We start from the raw sequence: 18,367 nt of genomic DNA, 5'->3' as shown, positions 1-18,367 counted from the left end.
ACAAACAGGCTTTCGCCCCGGTCAAGGCACCGAAACTGCACTGATAGCGGTAGTGGAAAAATCAAGAACGATTCTTGATTCTGGAGGATCTTCGACCTAAGTGCAGCCTTTGACACGGTGAACCACCGCACCTTGGGTCACCGTCTCAAAAAGGTGGGAGTGGCAGGTACGGCCTTATCATAGCTTCAATCGTTCCTGGAAGAAAGATACTTCCAGGTATTCGAAGGCAATACCTTATCCCATCCAGTCCTGCAGCAATGTGGAGTCCCCCAGGGCTCGTCCCTGAGCCCCACTCTTTTTAATGTATAAATGGCCCCCCAGCAGAGATCGTAGCCCCTTTTGGAAACAACATAGTCACATATGCTGATGATACCCAGCTAATTGTGGCATTGAACCAGGCGGAACAGTCGCCCACAGATCTTTGCTCCTGTCTCAAGGAAGTCGCCAGCTGGATGAGCTCATCTCACCTGAAGCTCAATGGTGACAAAACGGAGCTCATGTTGTTAGGCAACCAAGCAAGCTTCAACCCGAGCACTAAGTGGCCGATCTGCATGGGCCCAGCACCAATGCCAAAAAACGAGATAAAAGTTTGGGCATCTGGCTCGACCAAGATCTCACTCTCAGAGCCCAAGCAAGGAAAACTGCTGCCGCTTGCTACGGTCTGCTCAGAAAAACCCGAAAAATACTTCCTCTCCTACCCTGCCACTCAAGAAAGCGATTGATCCAGGCCCTGATTTTCTCTAGGTTGGATTATGGTAATGCTCTCTACCTGGGTGCGCCCAACTCAGTGATCGTTAAACTACAAACGTACAAAATTCAGCAGCAAGACTGCTCACGGGCAAAAAAATCGTTGAGCCGTACAACGATGGAGTCGGTGACATCTGTGCAGCATGTACCAAGCAGTGGTTCATTGACGGAATCAGTCAGACCAGGGTTGCGTTGCGAAGTGAGGCAGAACCAGAGACAGTGCCCAGAAGGATGGTGAGGTCTTTGCTGTTCCTGAGACCTCTTGAACAGGGGGCAAGCTCCACTTCAAGCCCTTGAAGATATTTTCTCAAGCAAGATACACACCCAGTTCCTCTCCTTGGCAGAAACAGCCACTGCAGGCCAACCCCAGACAGCATACAGCAAAGGGGCAGTGCTCCTCCTCCAGTTTTTCCAGCTCTTCTCCTTGGCAAAGGTTCTTCTTGAAGTCCACAAGTGATCTAAAACTCTGCAGTCTGGGCCCCTCTTTTATACAGTAAAATCCTTTGTTCTCTGGTGGCAGAGAAGCTTTGTTCTCAGTCAAAACCAGTTCTATCCTCTATGGTGCAGCTCCCTGGAAGAAGGTGGAGATAGCATTGTGGAAGGCAGACCAGGCGCATTCAGGCGAAAGGAGATCCTGCCCCTAATCGAAATGCAGCCCAGGTCTATTCATCCCAGCCCTGACTTGTCCAGACTCTCTGGAGCCACTGCCCATCTGCAGCCCCTGTCACTCCAAAGCCAGACAGTCAATACAAATCCTAGCAGAGACACACTGGATGGCTAAGCAAGAAAATACCTACTTTCTACAAGTGGCATTTTCAAACACAGAATGTAAAAACCACCCAGCAATAGTGAGAAACGAAATTGGCAGTATTTCAGTATCAGGACAAGCCACACACACCAGGGCATGTCCTGCCTTTCACATACACTGCACCTTGCTCACAGGGGTACCTTGGGCCAACCTTAGGGGTGACTAACATGTAAGAAAAAGGATTGTTAGGTCTTGGCAAGTGGGTGCATTTGCCAAGTCGACATGTCAGGACCAGACTGCACAAAGGCTCTGCAATAGCAGGACTGAGTTACATTTACAGGCTGCGTATGTGTGTGGCACAATTAGTGCTGCAAGACGATTAGCAGAATTTGATTTACAGGCCCTGGGCACACACAGTGCACTGTACTAGGGACTGACTGGTAAATCAAATATGGCAATCATGGGATCATCATCCATAACAACAATTGACAAAGGGAGCACTTGCACTTTGGCACTGAATAGCAGTGGCAAAGTGCCCAAGGCATCTAGACCGATTTGGGAAAAAGGGGGTGGTGATGGACAGAGTTTCTGAATGATGCAGAATACTCTTACCAAGTCAAGAGATCATGGTTTTAATCCATCACCGTTTTTTAGCTCACTGCACCATCCCAACTCAGAACCTGGCTACATGCAAATTAGTCTGTACCTGTCCCAGTGCATGATGGGAACAGGGCAAACCAAACTACCAAGCCAATTCTTATACTGGGATGGAAACAAGCTTCCGGGGACCGGTTTCTGGCATCACAGCCTTCGTCGGCCCAGCTTGCCTGAATCCTGATGGTGCAATGAGCAAGGGACTCACGTCTGAGCATACCCTCCCACACTGAGTGTGGATAAAATCGATTTGGGAAAAAGGGGGTGGTGATGGACAGAGTTTCTGAATGATGCAGAATACTCTTACCAAGTCAAGAGATCATGGTTTTAATCCATCACCGTTTTTTAGCTCACTGCACCATCCCAACTCAGAACCTGGCTACATGCAAATTAGTCTGTACCTGTCCCAGTGCATGATGGGAACAGGGCAAACCAAACTACCAAGCCAATTCTTATACTGGGAAGGAAACAAGCTTCCGGGGACCGGTTTCTGGCATCACAGCCTTCGTCGGCCCAGCTTGCCTGAATCCTGATGGTGCAATGAGCAAGGGACTCACGTCTGAGCATACCCTCCCACACTGAGTGTGGATAAAATCGATTTGGGAAAAAGGGGGTGGTGATGGACAGAGTTTCTGAATGATGCAGAATACTCTTACCAAGTCAAGAGATCATGGTTTTAATCCATCACCGTTTTTTAGCTCACTGCACCATCCCAACTCAGAACCTGGCTACATGCAAATTAGTCTGTACCTGTCCCAGTGCATGATGGGAACAGGGCAAACCAAACTACCAAGCCAATTCTTATACTGGGAAGGAAACAAGCTTCCGGGGACCGGTTTCTGGCATCACAGCCTTCGTCGGCCCAGCTTGCCTGAATCCTGATGGTGCAATGAGCAAGGGACTCACGTCTGAGCATACCCTCCCACACTGAGTGTGGATAAAATCGATTTGGGAAAAAGGGGGTGGTGATGGACAGAGTTTCTGAATGATGCAGAATACTCTTACCAAGTCAAGAGATCATGGTTTTAATCCATCACCGTTTTTTAGCTCACTGCACCATCCCAACTCAGAACCTGGCTACATGCAAATTAGTCTGTACCTGTCCCAGTGCATGATGGGAACAGGGCAAACCAAACTACCAAGCCAATTCTTATACTGGGAAGGAAACAAGCTTCCGGGGACCGGTTTCTGGCATCACAGCCTTCGTCGGCCCAGCTTGCCTGAATCCTGATGGTGCAATGAGCAAGGGACTCACGTCTGAGCATACCCTCCCACACTGAGTGTGGATAAAATCGATTTGGGAAAAAGGGGGTGGTGATGGACAGAGTTTCTGAATGATGCAGAATACTCTTACCAAGTCAAGAGATCATGGTTTTAATCCATCACCGTTTTTTAGCTCACTGCACCATCCCAACTCAGAACCTGGCTACATGCAAATTAGTCTGTACCTGTCCCAGTGCATGATGGGAACAGGGCAAACCAAACTACCAAGCCAATTCTTATACTGGGAAGGAAACAAGCTTCCGGGGACCGGTTTCTGGCATCACAGCCTTCGTCGGCCCAGCTTGCCTAAATCCTGATGGTGCAATGAGCAAGGGACTCACGTCTGAGCATACCCTCCCACACTGAGTGTGGATAAAATCGATTTGGGAAAAAGGGGGTGGTGATGGACAGAGTTTCTGAATGATGCAGAATACTCTTACCAAGTCAAGAGATCATGGTTTTAATCCATCACCGTTTTTTAGCTCACTGCACCATCCCAACTCAGAACCTGGCTACATGCAAATTAGTCTGTACCTGTCCCAGTGCATGATGGGAACAGGGCAAACCAAACTACCAAGCCAATTCTTATACTGGGAAGGAAACAAGCTTCCGGGGACCGGTTTCTGGCATCACAGCCTTCGTCGGCCCAGCTTGCCTAAATCCTGATGGTGCAATGAGCAAGGGACTCACGTCTGAGCATACCCTCCCACACTGAGTGTGGATAAAATCGATTTGGGAAAAAGGGGGTGGTGATGGACAGAGTTTCTGAATGATGCAGAATACTCTTACCAAGTCAAGAGATCATGGTTTCAATCCATCACCGTTTTTTAGCTCACTGCACCATCCCAACTCAGAACCTGGCTACATGCAAATTAGTCTGTACCTGTCCCAGTGCATGATGGGAACAGGGCAAACCAAACTACCAAGCCAATTCTTATACTGGGAAGGAAACAAGCTTCCGGGGACCGGTTTCTGGCATCACAGCCTTCGTCGGCCCAGCTTGCCTGAATCCTGATGGTGCAATGAGCAAGGGACTCAAGTCTGAGCATACCCTCCCACACTGAGTGTGGATAAAATCGATTTGGGAAAAAGGGGGTGGTGATGGACAGAGTTTCTGAATGATGCAGAATACTCTTACCAAGTCAAGAGATCATGGTTTTAATCCATCACCGTTTTTTAGCTCACTGCACCATCCCAACTCAGAACCTGGCTACATGCAAATTAGTCTGTACCTGTCCCAGTGCATGATGGGAACAGGGCAAACCAAACTACCAAGCCAATTCTTATACTGGGAAGGAAACAAGCTTCCGGTCTAACATTCCAAGTTCAGGTCTAACATTCCTCAGAAATTTCTTAAATTCCCCAGTTATGATGTATTTAATGTTGGCAATCATTTCATTTTCTCCTCCAATCCCCAAATCACTTTGTTGACAAGGAAGACGTGACAAGAAATCGGCAGTCACTTTCCTCTTCCCGGGGACATATGCAAAACTGAAAGTGTATTTTTGAAGTCTGAAGGCAAGTCTGGCAAACCGTGCCGTGGAATTACAACCACCTCAACAAGGTAAAATGTTCACTAACGGCTTGTGGTCAGTTCTCAACACAAATTTACTGCCCCAAACATAGTTCCTGAAATGCTCAGCTGCCCACACGTACGCCATCAGTTCCCTCTCAATTACATCATATATGCGATCTGTCTCATTCAGTGTGTGAGAAACAAAACATTCCACTCATCTCTGTCACATATCTGGGATAATACACCCCATAAAAACTGGCCCCATAAAAACTTGCATCAACAGTAATCACACATTCCTTTATGCAGAACGGTTTCAATGTGGGCTCTTTCACTATATCCTGTTTTATGTTACTAAACACCATCTGTTGGATATCTGACCATTCGTAAGCCACATTACATCTCAACAGGGCTCTCAAAGGCGCCATTTTGGGTGCAAGATTTTCACCAAATGGCATCCTGGTGAACTGAAACAACACTTGAGGAGTAATGAATGGCATCAGATGTCTAGACTCATTAGCCAATTTGATCTGATTATAAGCTCCTGCATTTTTTTGTTCTTTATGTGCACAATTGTCTGGTCTCTAATCATTTCATGAGAAGTAGGACCAAAGTTGCAATGCATGGATAATCCACTAAGTGGTGTTAAAAAAACGTCAAAAGATTTGTCTTCTTTTTTGCGCCCTGTTGTACAATTTAAATCTGTTAAGCACAACACTTGTGGTAGGTTTAAACCTCAATTCCATTCTCAGAAGTGCTTCTTTGTCCACATCCATTTCACTTTGACCACTGGGAGGTGTAGCTTGAGGTAGCGTCCTCAAAAACTACTTGGCTTTTGATACTAAACAATGCAAAAATATACTCTTCTTACGCTCGCCTCCTTTATGCTCGCCATTTATGGCCCTCATATAAGTAATAAACTCAACCTTCCATCTTATTCCCGGAATGGGAGGCTCTCACTTGCTTTGTAAATTCTTATCTGGAGGGTCAAACTGCATGGTGTCTCCAGTACACAAAATTATACCTTGAAGCAATTCTTAGCAGCACAAAAATTCATCCTTGTCTATCAACCGTACTACCTTGATGCTGACTGAATATAGAATTGTTGTGATCATAATGTTCCTAAATAATAGGCTTATTAATTGCTGATCATCATTCACAGCATAAAAATACCAGAAAATCAATATTAAGGAGATTAAAAGTTACTTAGAAAATGTTAAGTGAAGTGAACCACAAGTCACCGTACACCAAGAAATGTAATCGGGCCCGGATCTGTAATATTTCTTAAAAACTCAAGCTCGCAACGCTGGAACACCCTGCCACTGTCAACTACCAGCGCTTCCCCATGAAATCTCAGAAAGAGCAAATACTAGATTTAATACCATCCACTGACCCAAAATGGTTGCCAGTAACAGCGTAGGACACAGCTTCCCAGGGGCCACTACGCAGGGTCAGCTCGCCATAAACATAGTAGAAGTTCCACTTCCCGGTGTGACTCCGCAGCTCACAGTAAACACAGCCAGGTGCAACTACAGATTCTGCTCTTTACGTCACAACCAGATGATGGTGGGTTGAGGTGCTCGGTAAAATTTCTTCTTGAAATCCATGAAAACAGTCAGCACTTTTAGGAAATTTCCCTTTCCATGTGAAATCGGCATATAGCCGTATTGGCTCTTTCTACTAAGAATAGTCCCAGTAGCAATACCATGCACGTCCAACTACTCATGAAAATTGGAAAAACAAATATCCACAAAATTAGTAAACACACAGTGGATTTGAGAAACAATCTGTTCCTGTGCCACTAACTTGACAGGATGTATCCTCAACTCGTCGCCAATGTTAGAAACTTCAGAAGTCCATATTCAGTAGTAGTTTAAGTAGGCTATAATAAGAGTGGCACAGCAATGCACCCACCGGGTGGTGACTGCAACTTCAACTGCAGAGCATCCAGTCTTTCACAGTCAACATTCCTATGGAATACAGAATGCTGCACAATGGTAAACATGGTGCATGCAATTAATACATGTAAGAATTCAACACCATGAAATTCTTGATTTGTGTGGCTTTCCGTGGCTAAGGAAAGTAATGTAAAACAACACAGCAGCTTGCATTGCATTACAATATATGTCTTAGTGGTAGGCGTTCAATGGGTGGAGCATGGGCATTGCAGAACATCCATCCATGCGTTTCAAGCAATTCCAGATTTACTAATGTCTGTGAAAACAGTACACCACCACAGAGAGGCATCATGAGGATAGCTCTCTGTGGTAGGTGTACTGTAGGCTATGGTCTGTTTTAACATGTTGAAAGAAAATTTCTGAATAAAGGATCAAAAAAGAAAAAAAACAACTCTGCTGAAAGTCCATGTTTTTTGAAAGATAAATGTTTAATACTTGTTGCATTTTGGGTGCTGGACCATTGGATTGTGTTATGGTTATTTGAAGCGTGGAGCTTCAGGAGATTTAGAGGTTTTGGATCTCCGGTCATTAGCACCATACCTTTATATAATTCTACTAGGGATAGGTGCGGTTGTGCTTTGCCCCAAATCCTCCTTTTTTTGCTCCAATAAATTATCTTTTTATCTATTTGATGTCACTCAAAATTACTCGATGAAAAACATTACTAATATCTCATGTGCATGATATTGCATTGTTTCCTAATGCTCTAAAGTAACTTGTGACTTCTCAACCAAGGGCCTCATATAATGTTTGGTGGACAGAGTAAAGGCAGTCAGGGGGTTGGAGGACTTTTGTCCACCACCCTGCCTTTACCAACCCTTTTTCCCACTACCAACCAAGTTTAGAGTCGACCCTTGGCCCTGTGGTGAATTCTTTGGGTTTGCATGAATCACCTTCATGGTGGTTTATACAAAGCCATTTAAGTTAGGTGTGCATCTGACATTAGTGACAAACGCTTACACAAAGCCTTTAAAAGGTTTTACTTTCCCCCAAAACAATTCCCCAAAGCAGGAGTTTTTTGAAAAGTAAAAACTAATGGTCCCAACACCATCTGACTTTTTTCCCATGGTGTGGGAGCATTTGTTTTTATTTTTACAGTCCTTCACTGCTAGAATATTCCTGGCAGTGGCAGACAGTAAAATCAAAAAATTAATCTGACCTCTTATTCTAAATTTGGCAGACAGTTGAATGGTGTATGTGCTATGGCACATAATCTCTCAATCTGTCGGTGGAAAGTTTATGCTAACAGAGTAAATTTTACTCTGGCTGCGTACACCTGGTGGGCCACCCGACTGAAAATTGGGCAGGCAGACGAGAGTGTGACGAAAGGGTACTCCATTGCCAAACTCTAAATCGAGCACTAAATTTGCAGTCTAGAAGTACTAATTCTTGCACGCAAACACTAGCGAAAATAGAGAACATATCATTCTATAATTTACTGTACCAAATGAAACCAGATTTCACATATTTATACTACATCACAACTTTGTCATCCATGCTCATGTTTTCCTGATGGAATCGACAACTGTGAAAGAAATACCTCTGCATTAACTACATTTGCAGTATTTTGCATGTGGCACTAGCATTTTGAGTTCTGTGGCCTGCTATCCACATACTAGAGTAAACTGTGGGCATCAAAGTGCTTCATAATGTTTCTTTAACATGTGTTGTTTGGAAGATAATATTTTGCAATATTACGAAAAAAAGCAAATATTGGTAACTTCTTAATTTTCTTTTAGTTTTACGGGATCGGCTGAAGAAATCTTTGTAAGTACAAAATTTATTGCAAGTTCCACAATTTAGCCCATATGTCTTTCTAACTTGTAAAAAAATCCCATGGCTATTTATGTATATTTAGAGTTGTTTGTTTTTTATTAGTACATGTGTGTTTTAGCCCAGGAGGTGCTTGCTGAGAGCTGATGTTTCAGGAGCAGTTTAGAGCAGTGGGACCGAAACTTGAGGGGGCTCCCTGCAAATTACTTGAAGGAGGCCCCCCCATGCTTCAGACCCAGTCAAAAGATGTCATGCCAGGGGCCTGCTGCCTGTGCACAGTGCCAGATGGAGGCCCTCTAGAGCTCGGGTCCCCGCGCTCTGCAGCAGCTATTGTAAACCCACTGGTCTCGAGAGACAAAATCCTAACTTTACTACTCTTAATGGCCCTTTGTGAATAGCGAAAGTCATAAAGTTAGGATTTTGTCTCAGATTACTTTTGTGAATTGGGCCCATTGTTCTAAAGTTACTGAATGTAAAAGATATAGGTGGTGTTGCTATTTTCAAGGTATTCAAGCTTTTCTTTTCTTAAAATGTATGGAAAATATTCAATACCAGATGGATACCCACTGCTGGCCAATAGTGCATTACCTCTGATGCTTGAAAAGATGTGAATATTGCGGTGTTGGCTGCACACCCTGATTTCACATGTACATTTTTCCTCATTTCAAATGGATATCATTAAGTTAGATCTGGGTGCTTGGGTAGAGGGTCATGTCCCTTAACACTCTTACATCATCCTATTTGACTGTGGATATTTATCCAAGTATAACCCCTAACACTCAGAAGCTGTTTAGGGTCTTTTTATTATCCAGCAGCAAAGACTTTCCTCGAGCTGGGACTAAGATGATCCCCGCACTCCTGTACGCAGACTATGCGGTTCTACTTGCCAGAACCGCTGTGGGCCTCCTACAACTTTTAAATGGTTTTATAGCTTTTATGGATTCACTAGATTTGACCACAAATTTTACTGAATCGCACACTATGTCTATAGGTCCCCGAAAAGCTGCCAGGGCTAAGTTTTGTTGCAAAGGGGCTGAGTTAACTAAAGTGCCGACTTTCCCATATTTATTATTTGATGAGCAAAGATCTTGGTGTGCACAAAGAATACACTAAGAGAATGTCTTAGCCAGAGCGGCTGGGGCCACACTGGACTTTGCAAAAAGACTGGGGTCAAAACCTATTCCTGCCCAATTGAAGATCTATAAAGAAAAATGTATCCCTGCGGCCACATATGGGTGTGATGTCTGGGGCTAAAAGGATGTGAAGGACATCCAGGAGGCTGAGAACACATTTTTGAGCAAGCTCCTGGCAGTCCTGCCTGCCACCCCGACATTCATCTTACACGAGGAACGGGGGGTGAGGTACAGCTCAGAACTGACAGAAGTAGCCCCACTGTTGCAGTGGCTCAGAATCTGGGCCTGTCCTACCCCTAACCTAAATCAACTTATAATCATGGACTGCACGGTGCTTGAGGGAGCATTACATATTCCCTGGCTAAAATATATAATGGAACATACAAAATTGCTTGGCTGCTCCCACCTGTATCTGCACCCCAGGCCCCTCAGACAAGTAGCTATTCGAGATATCAAACAGCAGTTCCGGGACAAACGGCAGGGGCTCGGGGAAGAGAAAGAGTTAGCCAAGCCTTCCGGTAGAAGGTTTGACAGATTGAGTCTGAGTCAACAGGAACAATTGTATCTACTCTTCGTTAGCAATGGGTATCACCGCTTTGTGTTGACCAGATTCCGTTTGAATTAGGTCCCTTGGCTATTGGCATTTCCCAAAGGATATGCAAAACCAGGCACTTTAAAACCCTGTCCATGTGACTATTTCTCTGCCCAAGATACCCTACATTTTATCTTCTTTTGTGACTATTATGACCCCCCGCGAAGAAAGTTTATACTTCCGCTGCTCATAAACTGTCAGTTTACTCAAGTCAGGCCTGCATTATCGTATCTTCAAATGTTATCTTCTCCCTTGGTCTCTTTTGGGGTTGCGAGCTTCTTAACAGGGTCCATTAGAGACAGGAAGAAGCTTTCTTCGCAGTAGCTAGCCTGTTTTTTTTTCTGGTCATGCTCAGGGTTTACTATGTAACATTATGTGCACTTTATGTTATATCGCTCACAGCAATTGGTTTTATGCTTAGCACTGTTGCACCTTATCTATTGAACTCTGTGCTGTTTAAAAAACACTTGATCCCGGAAATAACAATGCTGGCCGTTTTATTGATTTGTATAGCTGTTTTTACTATATATATTTGTGTGAACTTGGTCTTATTATTTGATCGTATCTTTGAGGAAATGTCTTTTTTAAATGTCTGCTTTATGTCTTTGAGTTGCCGAATAAAGTACCTTTTGACTTTGACTTTTGTTTATGGTCAATCCAATATTTTAATGCATAAACGGTACTTATATTTTGTCGTTCAATAATAGCAATTCAAGTAGTTAATTCATATATATCACCACAAAGTCCCAACAGGAGATGCGAAGCACTCGTGGAATAAATATCAAGGGGCAAATGTACAAGGAACTGACGCATCTGGATAGATGTGTCAGTTTCCTTGCGCCAGTGCTAAATGTCCTTGCTCCACATTGGATGTGCTGTATTTACAATATAGTGCTCCAAGGCGCAAGGATTAACAGATGCCTCATAAATACTGACGCATCTGTTGCCACAAAAGTGACGCATCTCTGGAGTTGCTCATGAAAGTGGCGCAACTCCAGCAATGTGCCACAACAGATAGGTTAGTCTCAAACAAAAAGCCCTGTGTCATTCCTTACGCCTGGTCTGAGCAGGCGTAGGGATTTTGACACACTGTAGGCATACAGAGACGCAGTAAAATGTTGTATATTTCACTGCGTCAGTTGTACATGACTTTTTGCATGGGAACGCCTAGCCTTTATTCATTATACATGGCGCAGGAATAATGTGACACAGGGCTTTTCAACGCGACACATCTCCCTTGATACATCACGTAAATAGGCCGCATTGTTTGCGCCGCCGTTGTGTCAAAAAAAGTGACGCAATGGCGCTTGCAAATCTGCCCCACGTTCTGTAATAGCAAGTTGACGGGGTTCAGGGTTTGCCTTTCTCAAAACTTGCTTCCAGAAAAGGCAACACAGAAACAATTACATTTAAAATGTGGGTGCTGTATTCTCATTGGATGGTCAACTGTTGTAAGAGACAGAGGGTTGTTATCACCTAAATCGATGAACCAATGTCCATTATGGCCATAACTGTCTAATTCTCATATGCTGAAACCAAATGGCAACTCCCTTGTTATGCCGATGTTTCCCCATTGCAGTCTTGATGACAAATACACCCTTGACACCTGTTAGTAGGTGCATAATGATTGGGAGTTTTTAATTATTTAAAAAAAAACTTTATTCATCATTTTCAAATAAGGTACATTGCGTTGCTGTTGGCAGCATTTACAGTATAAACATAAAGCAAGCATTTATATTTGGCATATGGGCGGCTTGATCCTTAATGGGGACATAAGCAGACATCTATGAGAAATCCTTATTAGGGTTACAACTTCAATCACCACATATACATTTCGGAGTTATACCAGGTATTTTACAACATCAGTACATGTCTAAGTCTCTTAAACAAACACTTAAATGGGATTACACGTCCAACCTTAGTACTGCTGTGGCCCTACTATCACAGCATGCATGCCCCCAAATCCTCTCTATTCATTGTCCACGCCTCCTCCATCACATTCCTGCTCTTCTGGTTGTTGGCCATTCATATCACTTTCGGTTTCTGCCCTCCTGTGTAGGTAAGCCTTAAATGGTCCCCATATGTCACGTGTCTGCATTGGTATTACAATAGGTCATGTTGGCAACCCACTCCGAGATCATCGGCACCGGGCCTTTCATCCAACGCATCGGAACTCATCCCTTTGCCAGTAGCATGCCCATTGCCACCAGTCTTCTATACTGTTTTGGTACCTGACAGTCTAGGTCCAGTAGGGATAGCATTGGGGAGTCTAGCACCAACTGTCCCACCATCCCCTGAAGTTCCTTTGCCACTTTTAACCAAAATGCATGTATCTCAGAACAAAACCAAGCAAGGTGGTCAAACCCAGCACTGTCAGCGCCACATCTTACACACTTATCCTCATCTCACAGGCCATATCTAAATAAGCGGGCTGGGGTATAATATACTCTGTTGAGGTATTCAAAGTGCACCAGGCAATGCCTGCCATTTTGAGATTTGCTCTTAATGATTGAGCAACGGTATGCCCATTATTTGTCTGTTATTACACCCAGGTCCTCCTGCCATTCCCATTGTGTCTTTCAACTTGGTGAATCATGACTATGTTGCAGAAGTTTATATAGTGTTAAGGTCCCACGGGTCGGGGAGGTCGTCTGGAGCAAATATGTTAGGGAGGTTATTTCAGACGGTTCTGCTCTGTCTGCGCCCAGTAGTGTTCGCAGCAGCTGATGTGCTCAGAAGGCTCAATGACCCCCAACTCTAGCATCTTTTGGATCTCTGTCCTGATGCAGTTCCTGACATGGTCAGGCTGTCTGTAGATTTTATTCGTTGCAGGCAGACTGCCACCTGTGTCCAGTTTATGGGTACACTTTATGGGTTTGACTGGATGTCAGGGAGAACTTATGGCTGTACTGATTGAGGACTTGCCTGCAATCAGTCTGTTGTTGATCAGTGAAACTGCCTGCCAGGGCTACTCCATCTACTGATCTATCATCAGAATTCTGAGAGGGAAGATCAGGGAGAGGGTCACTCTCTTCCTGCTGTCCCTCATCAGTTGCCATGAGCAAGCCCATGTCAGCCTTGTCAACAAAAGGTTTCAGGCAGTTCACATGAAGTCCCCTATTGGGACTTTTTGGAGTACCTAGGTCCACCAGGTAGGTGACTTCACCTTTTTGTTCCAGGATAATGTGGTGGCCACTCCACTTGTCTTGGAGAGCTGCTGATGCCACAGGCTAAGAACAACCACACGTTCAGGCCTGGCTGGTAAACAGTCAAGACAGCCTTTTGGTCATGCCAAGCTTTTTGAAGTTCTTGGCTGACCACCAGGTTTTTGTTGGCATTCTTCATGTACTCAGCTAAGCGTGAATGCAGGACATAGTCCAAAATGTCTTGTTTAGGAGGTTTGAGAGGTTGCTCCCAACCTTCCTTCACTAGACACAAGGGATCTCTAACTGGATGTCCAAACATAAGCACAAATGGGCCCCAGGCAACCCCCTTTTGAGGAACCTCTCTGTAGGAAAAGAGAAGGCAGGGTAATAAGACATCCCATTTTTGCCTAAACTTTAATGCGAATCCCATGATCATACCCTTGAGTGTCTTGTTAAACCTTTCAACAAGCCTATTGCATTATGGATGGTAGTGTGTGGTAAACTTATATTTTACTCAACATTCTTTCCACATGGCAGTAATGTAACTAGACATGAAGTTTGTACCTCTGTCTGTTAAGACCTGCTTAGGGAAGCTCACTCTGGAAAAAAATCCCATGAGGGCCCTAGCCATCACAGGAGCTGTGGTGTTCCTGAGGGGAATAACTTCTGGGTAGCTAGTGGCATGGTGTACCACCACTAGGATGCAGCTGTGCCCAGATGCAGTTGGAGGAATCAGGGAACAACAATGTCAATCCCTACCCCCTCAAAGGGGACCCCATCCACTGGAAGTGGAATTAAGGGGGTCTTTGTGGTGCTACCTGACTTATCACTGGCTTGGCAAGTGACACAGATGCGACAAAACTCCTTTGTGTCTTCAGACATATGGTGCCAGTAAAAGTGAGGGACAAGCCTGTCTCAAATCTTGGTTTGCTCTAAGTGTCATGCAAGAGGAACAGATTGAACTCCTGAGGCGGAAGCCGGGAGCTACGAGCATTTTTAAAAAACTGAATATTTGTGTTGGGTTGTCACTCCCTACCTTGCCGCTGCACCTTGCCACCAGTCTTGCCTGTAATTCTCCCACGCAGCCATCCCGGGGAAGCCCTCCTGCTCAGGCCACGCCCCCTCTGCGCTAGGCCACGCTCCCGCCCTTTAAACGGCGCGTTATCCGTCGCGCTGCCGGACAGATTGAACTCCTGAGGCCGAAGCCGGGAGCTACGAGCATTTTTAAAAAACTGAATATTTGTGTTGTGTTGTCACTCCCTACCTGGCCGCTGCACCTTGCCACCAGTCTTGCCTGTAATTCTCCCGTGCAGCCATCCCGGGGAAGCCCTCCTGCTCAGGCCATGCCCCCTCTGCGCTAGGCCACACCCCCCCGCCCTTTAAACGGCGCGTTATCCTTCGCGCTGCCGGACAGATTGAACTCCTGAGGCGGAAGCCGGGAGCTACGAGCATTTTTAAAAAACTGAATATTTGTGTTGTGTTGTCACTCCCTACCTGGCCGCTGCACCTTGCCTGTAATTCTCCCGCGCAGCCATCCCGGGGAAGCCCTCCTGCTCAGGCCACGCTCCCTCTGTGCTAGGCCACACCCCCTCATATTATATCATGTGTCTCTCCCGGACGCACAGCGGACGAGCGCAGCGGGCGCTCCAACAGCGCGCCAAAGGCGCGCTTAAGGCAAGCCCGTCTGCGCCCGTCCGCGATCGTACGCGGTCCAGGGCCATACCTTTTGTCCCTCGGGAGGGACATATACGGTGGAGCAGGCAGGAACTGCTGACTTTTCGCACGTGTACCCCATGTCTACATAAATTGAGAGTGGAGGATAATACAGGCTGTGAATACTGCCACTTCTCTTTTGATCCTGGCAGGGATGTGGCCCCTAGAGACTATATCCTGGACTGTGGCCTCCTAAACGTACGTTCTCTGCGGAAACACAAATTAGATCTATACGACCTACTCACTGAGAAACAGTGGGATCTTGTGTTTCTTACTGAGACATGGCTAGATGAAGGCTCTACCCCTGATGCCTTAGAGGCACTACCAGAGGGCTATACAATGCTTAGGCAAAATAGACTCACCGGTAGAGGAGTGGGCATTGCTATTATAGCACAGAAAAATCTACGTTGTCAATTAGACCACTCCTCTATCCTGGACAGTGAGGCAGGGAGCTTCACTGTCAAAGTGAATGAGAGCTGTACGCTGAGGGGCATGCTAATCTATAGACCCCCAGGCCCTATAGCCAGGTTTGGGGAGAGCCTGGTGGAAGGTATAATGGAGGCTGTGTTATGCAAAGACAAATTTCTGGTACTGGGGGATCTTAACCTACATCTAAACAACCCCACAGATAATGTTAGTAGGGATTTTTGCCAGGCATTGGGAGCCCTCCAACTGAATCAAATAGTAAGTGGTCCAACTCACCAGTTGGGACACTTACTGGACCCCATATTCGTCAATTGGGGGGAAGTAGAAGCTAAGACCCCCATTCCCATCCCTTGGTCGAATCATCACCTGGTACCATTCTTCATACGAATTTCCGGGATTAAACCCCCGGAGCCAGCTACACTGTACCATCCCAGGCGGAGATGGGCTACCTTTTCTCAGGCTAAATTCAGTGCGGCACTGACCAAAGGGGGAAGCCCTGGGGGGGATGATGCGGATACGGCTAATACCAATCTATGCAAGCGTATCAATGAGGCGCTTGATTGCACAGCCCCACTTTCGTACGCTAGAATGGGTGGCCGCCTTCAAAAAACTGCCCCGTGGTTCAGTGATGAACTACGGGTCATGAAAACAGCACTGAAGCGAGTCGAAAGACATTGGCGGGGGGCTCCGTCTAAGGAAACTAGGGAGGCCTACCTAACGGAGAGGCAAATTTATCACGGGCTAATCAGGAAGTCCAAAGCAGCATATTACACCATTAGAGTTAGCGAAGCTGGTAACTCGACGAGGGAGCTCTTCTTGCTCTATAAAACCCTCTCGAGTGGGAAACCAGCCATGGCTCCAGATGACTGCTCGGTGGAATCCTGTGATAGGATTGCGGACTTCTTTTCCGAAAAGATAGCAAAAATCTACTCTGCATTTCCCAGTCATCCCATTGCTGGAACCGAATTTGCGGAAAGCCAGAGGGAATGGAGGGACAGACATATACTGACCAACTTTGTCACCCCGCCCTCGGAGGACCTATTAAAAATCTGTATATCCGTCAAATCAGGTTTCCCGCGGGATCCCACCACGCCGAAACGGCTAGTGGATAGCTTATCGGTGCTAGAACCATATATAAGACACCTACTGGATGTGTCTTTTAGCACCAAGACCGTGCCCAAATCCTGGAAACAGGCGGTGGTTCTACCTCTCAGGAAGAAACCTAACATCAGCTTTGAGAAACTAGAGAACCTCCGGCCGATCTCCCTTCTGCCCTATCTGGCCAAAGTGGCGGAAAAAACGGTAAACATGTAACTGATGGATTTTGTGGATGAGGCTGCCCTACTACACGATACCCAGTTTGGTTTCCGTCCCCGCCACTTAACGGAATCAGCGCTTTTGACGGCTGTGGAGACCTTACGCCAGGGGGTGGATGAGGGTCATACTATGGCCCTCATCCTATTGGACCTGAGTGCAGCATTCGACACTGTAGCTCACACCACGCTGCTACGGTGTCTGAATAGTGGCGGAATATCTGGAGCTGCCCTCGCATGGATCCAGTCCTTCCTGACGGGGAGAAGCTTTCAGGTCCGCCAGGGCGAATGTTATTCCAGGGATATTGGATTGGATCAGGGCATACCCCAGGGATCATCCCTGAGCCCCACCCTATTTAATCTTTATGTCTCCCCAGTGGCCCCAATTGTTGTGGGCCATGGTCCTAAGCCGACGACACGCAGCTGGTTATCTCCCTCTCGCGAGCGCCCGGTCTTGCGGCGGACAGTTTCAGAGCCTGCATGCAAGACCTTGCAGCCTGGATGTCCACCAACTGCCTTAAACTAAATGGCAGCAAGACTGAGGTGCTCGTAGTGGGGGGGAACCCATCTGTCTGGTCGTCGGCGTGGTGGCCTCCATGCTTGAGTGAGTCTCCAACACCCTGCCAAGAAGTTCGGAACCTTGGAGTCTGGTTAGATGCTGACCTGTCTTTTGGACCGCAGATAGGACGTGTGGCGGGCGTCTGTTTCAGCGTCCTGAAAAGTATACGGAAGGTCTTAGATCTCCTTCCCACGTCAGCCCGCAGAACGTTGGTGCACGCCCTCGTCACATCACGCCTGGATTAGGGCAATTTGCTGTACCTGGAAGCAACTAACAAGGCCATAAATCGCCTTCAGGTGTTGCAGAACGCGGCAGCCCGCCTCATTTTAAAATTTCCCAAAAGAGTGGCCTCCAATACTGCCCTTCGGACTCTTCACTGGTTGCCAGTGAGGAGCAGGGTTGAGTTTAAGGCCCTCTGTACCTCCCACCGCATCCTTACTGGGAAGGCACCAACACCGCTCCAGAACCTGATCACCAGGTACGTACCCACACGCTCCCTTCGCTCCTCCCACGGAGGCCTTTTAAAGGTCCCGAGGATAAGGCGGGCTCGCATGGGAGGTAGATCTTTCCGTTACCTGGTGGCTAAGAGCTGGAATGCTTTACCTTTGGACCTCCGTCTTGAGTCATCTGAACCTGGCTTCAGGAGGAAGTTAAAAACATATTTATATAGACGCTAGCCTGCACAGTCTCAATGGCTGAGTCTGTGGGAGTTCTTCTGTTCTAGCGCGGGGACACGCTTTGAGCGTAACCAAGCGCTCTATAAAATTCCCTTATTATATATATTATTATGTGCTGGGGAAAGGAGGAGTCCACTGAACTTTTAGGGCAC

The 18,367-nt window shown here is 46.2% G+C and overlaps 1 protein-coding gene across 2 annotated transcripts in view; it reads left to right on the top strand.

Moving 5' to 3' along the window:
* The window catches only part of LOC146799437 (galectin-3-like), a 279,550-nt gene that overhangs the window by 113,898 nt on the left and 147,285 nt on the right, over positions 1-18,367 (top strand). For both annotated transcript variants that reach the window (XM_085627006.1, XM_085627007.1), the window contains one exon: positions 8,623-8,650. In XM_085627006.1, coding sequence (XP_085483132.1) covers positions 8,623-8,650 — 28 coding nt within the window. The remainder of the gene's footprint in view (positions 1-8,622; positions 8,651-18,367) is intronic.

The sequence above is a fragment of the Triturus cristatus genome, chromosome 9, assembly GCF_964204655.1.
Source record: "Triturus cristatus chromosome 9, aTriCri1.1, whole genome shotgun sequence".
Lineage (NCBI taxonomy): Eukaryota > Metazoa > Chordata > Amphibia > Caudata > Salamandridae > Triturus > Triturus cristatus.
The sequence above is the reverse complement of the archived record's forward strand: the minus strand, read 5'-3'. Positions and strand labels throughout refer to the sequence as shown.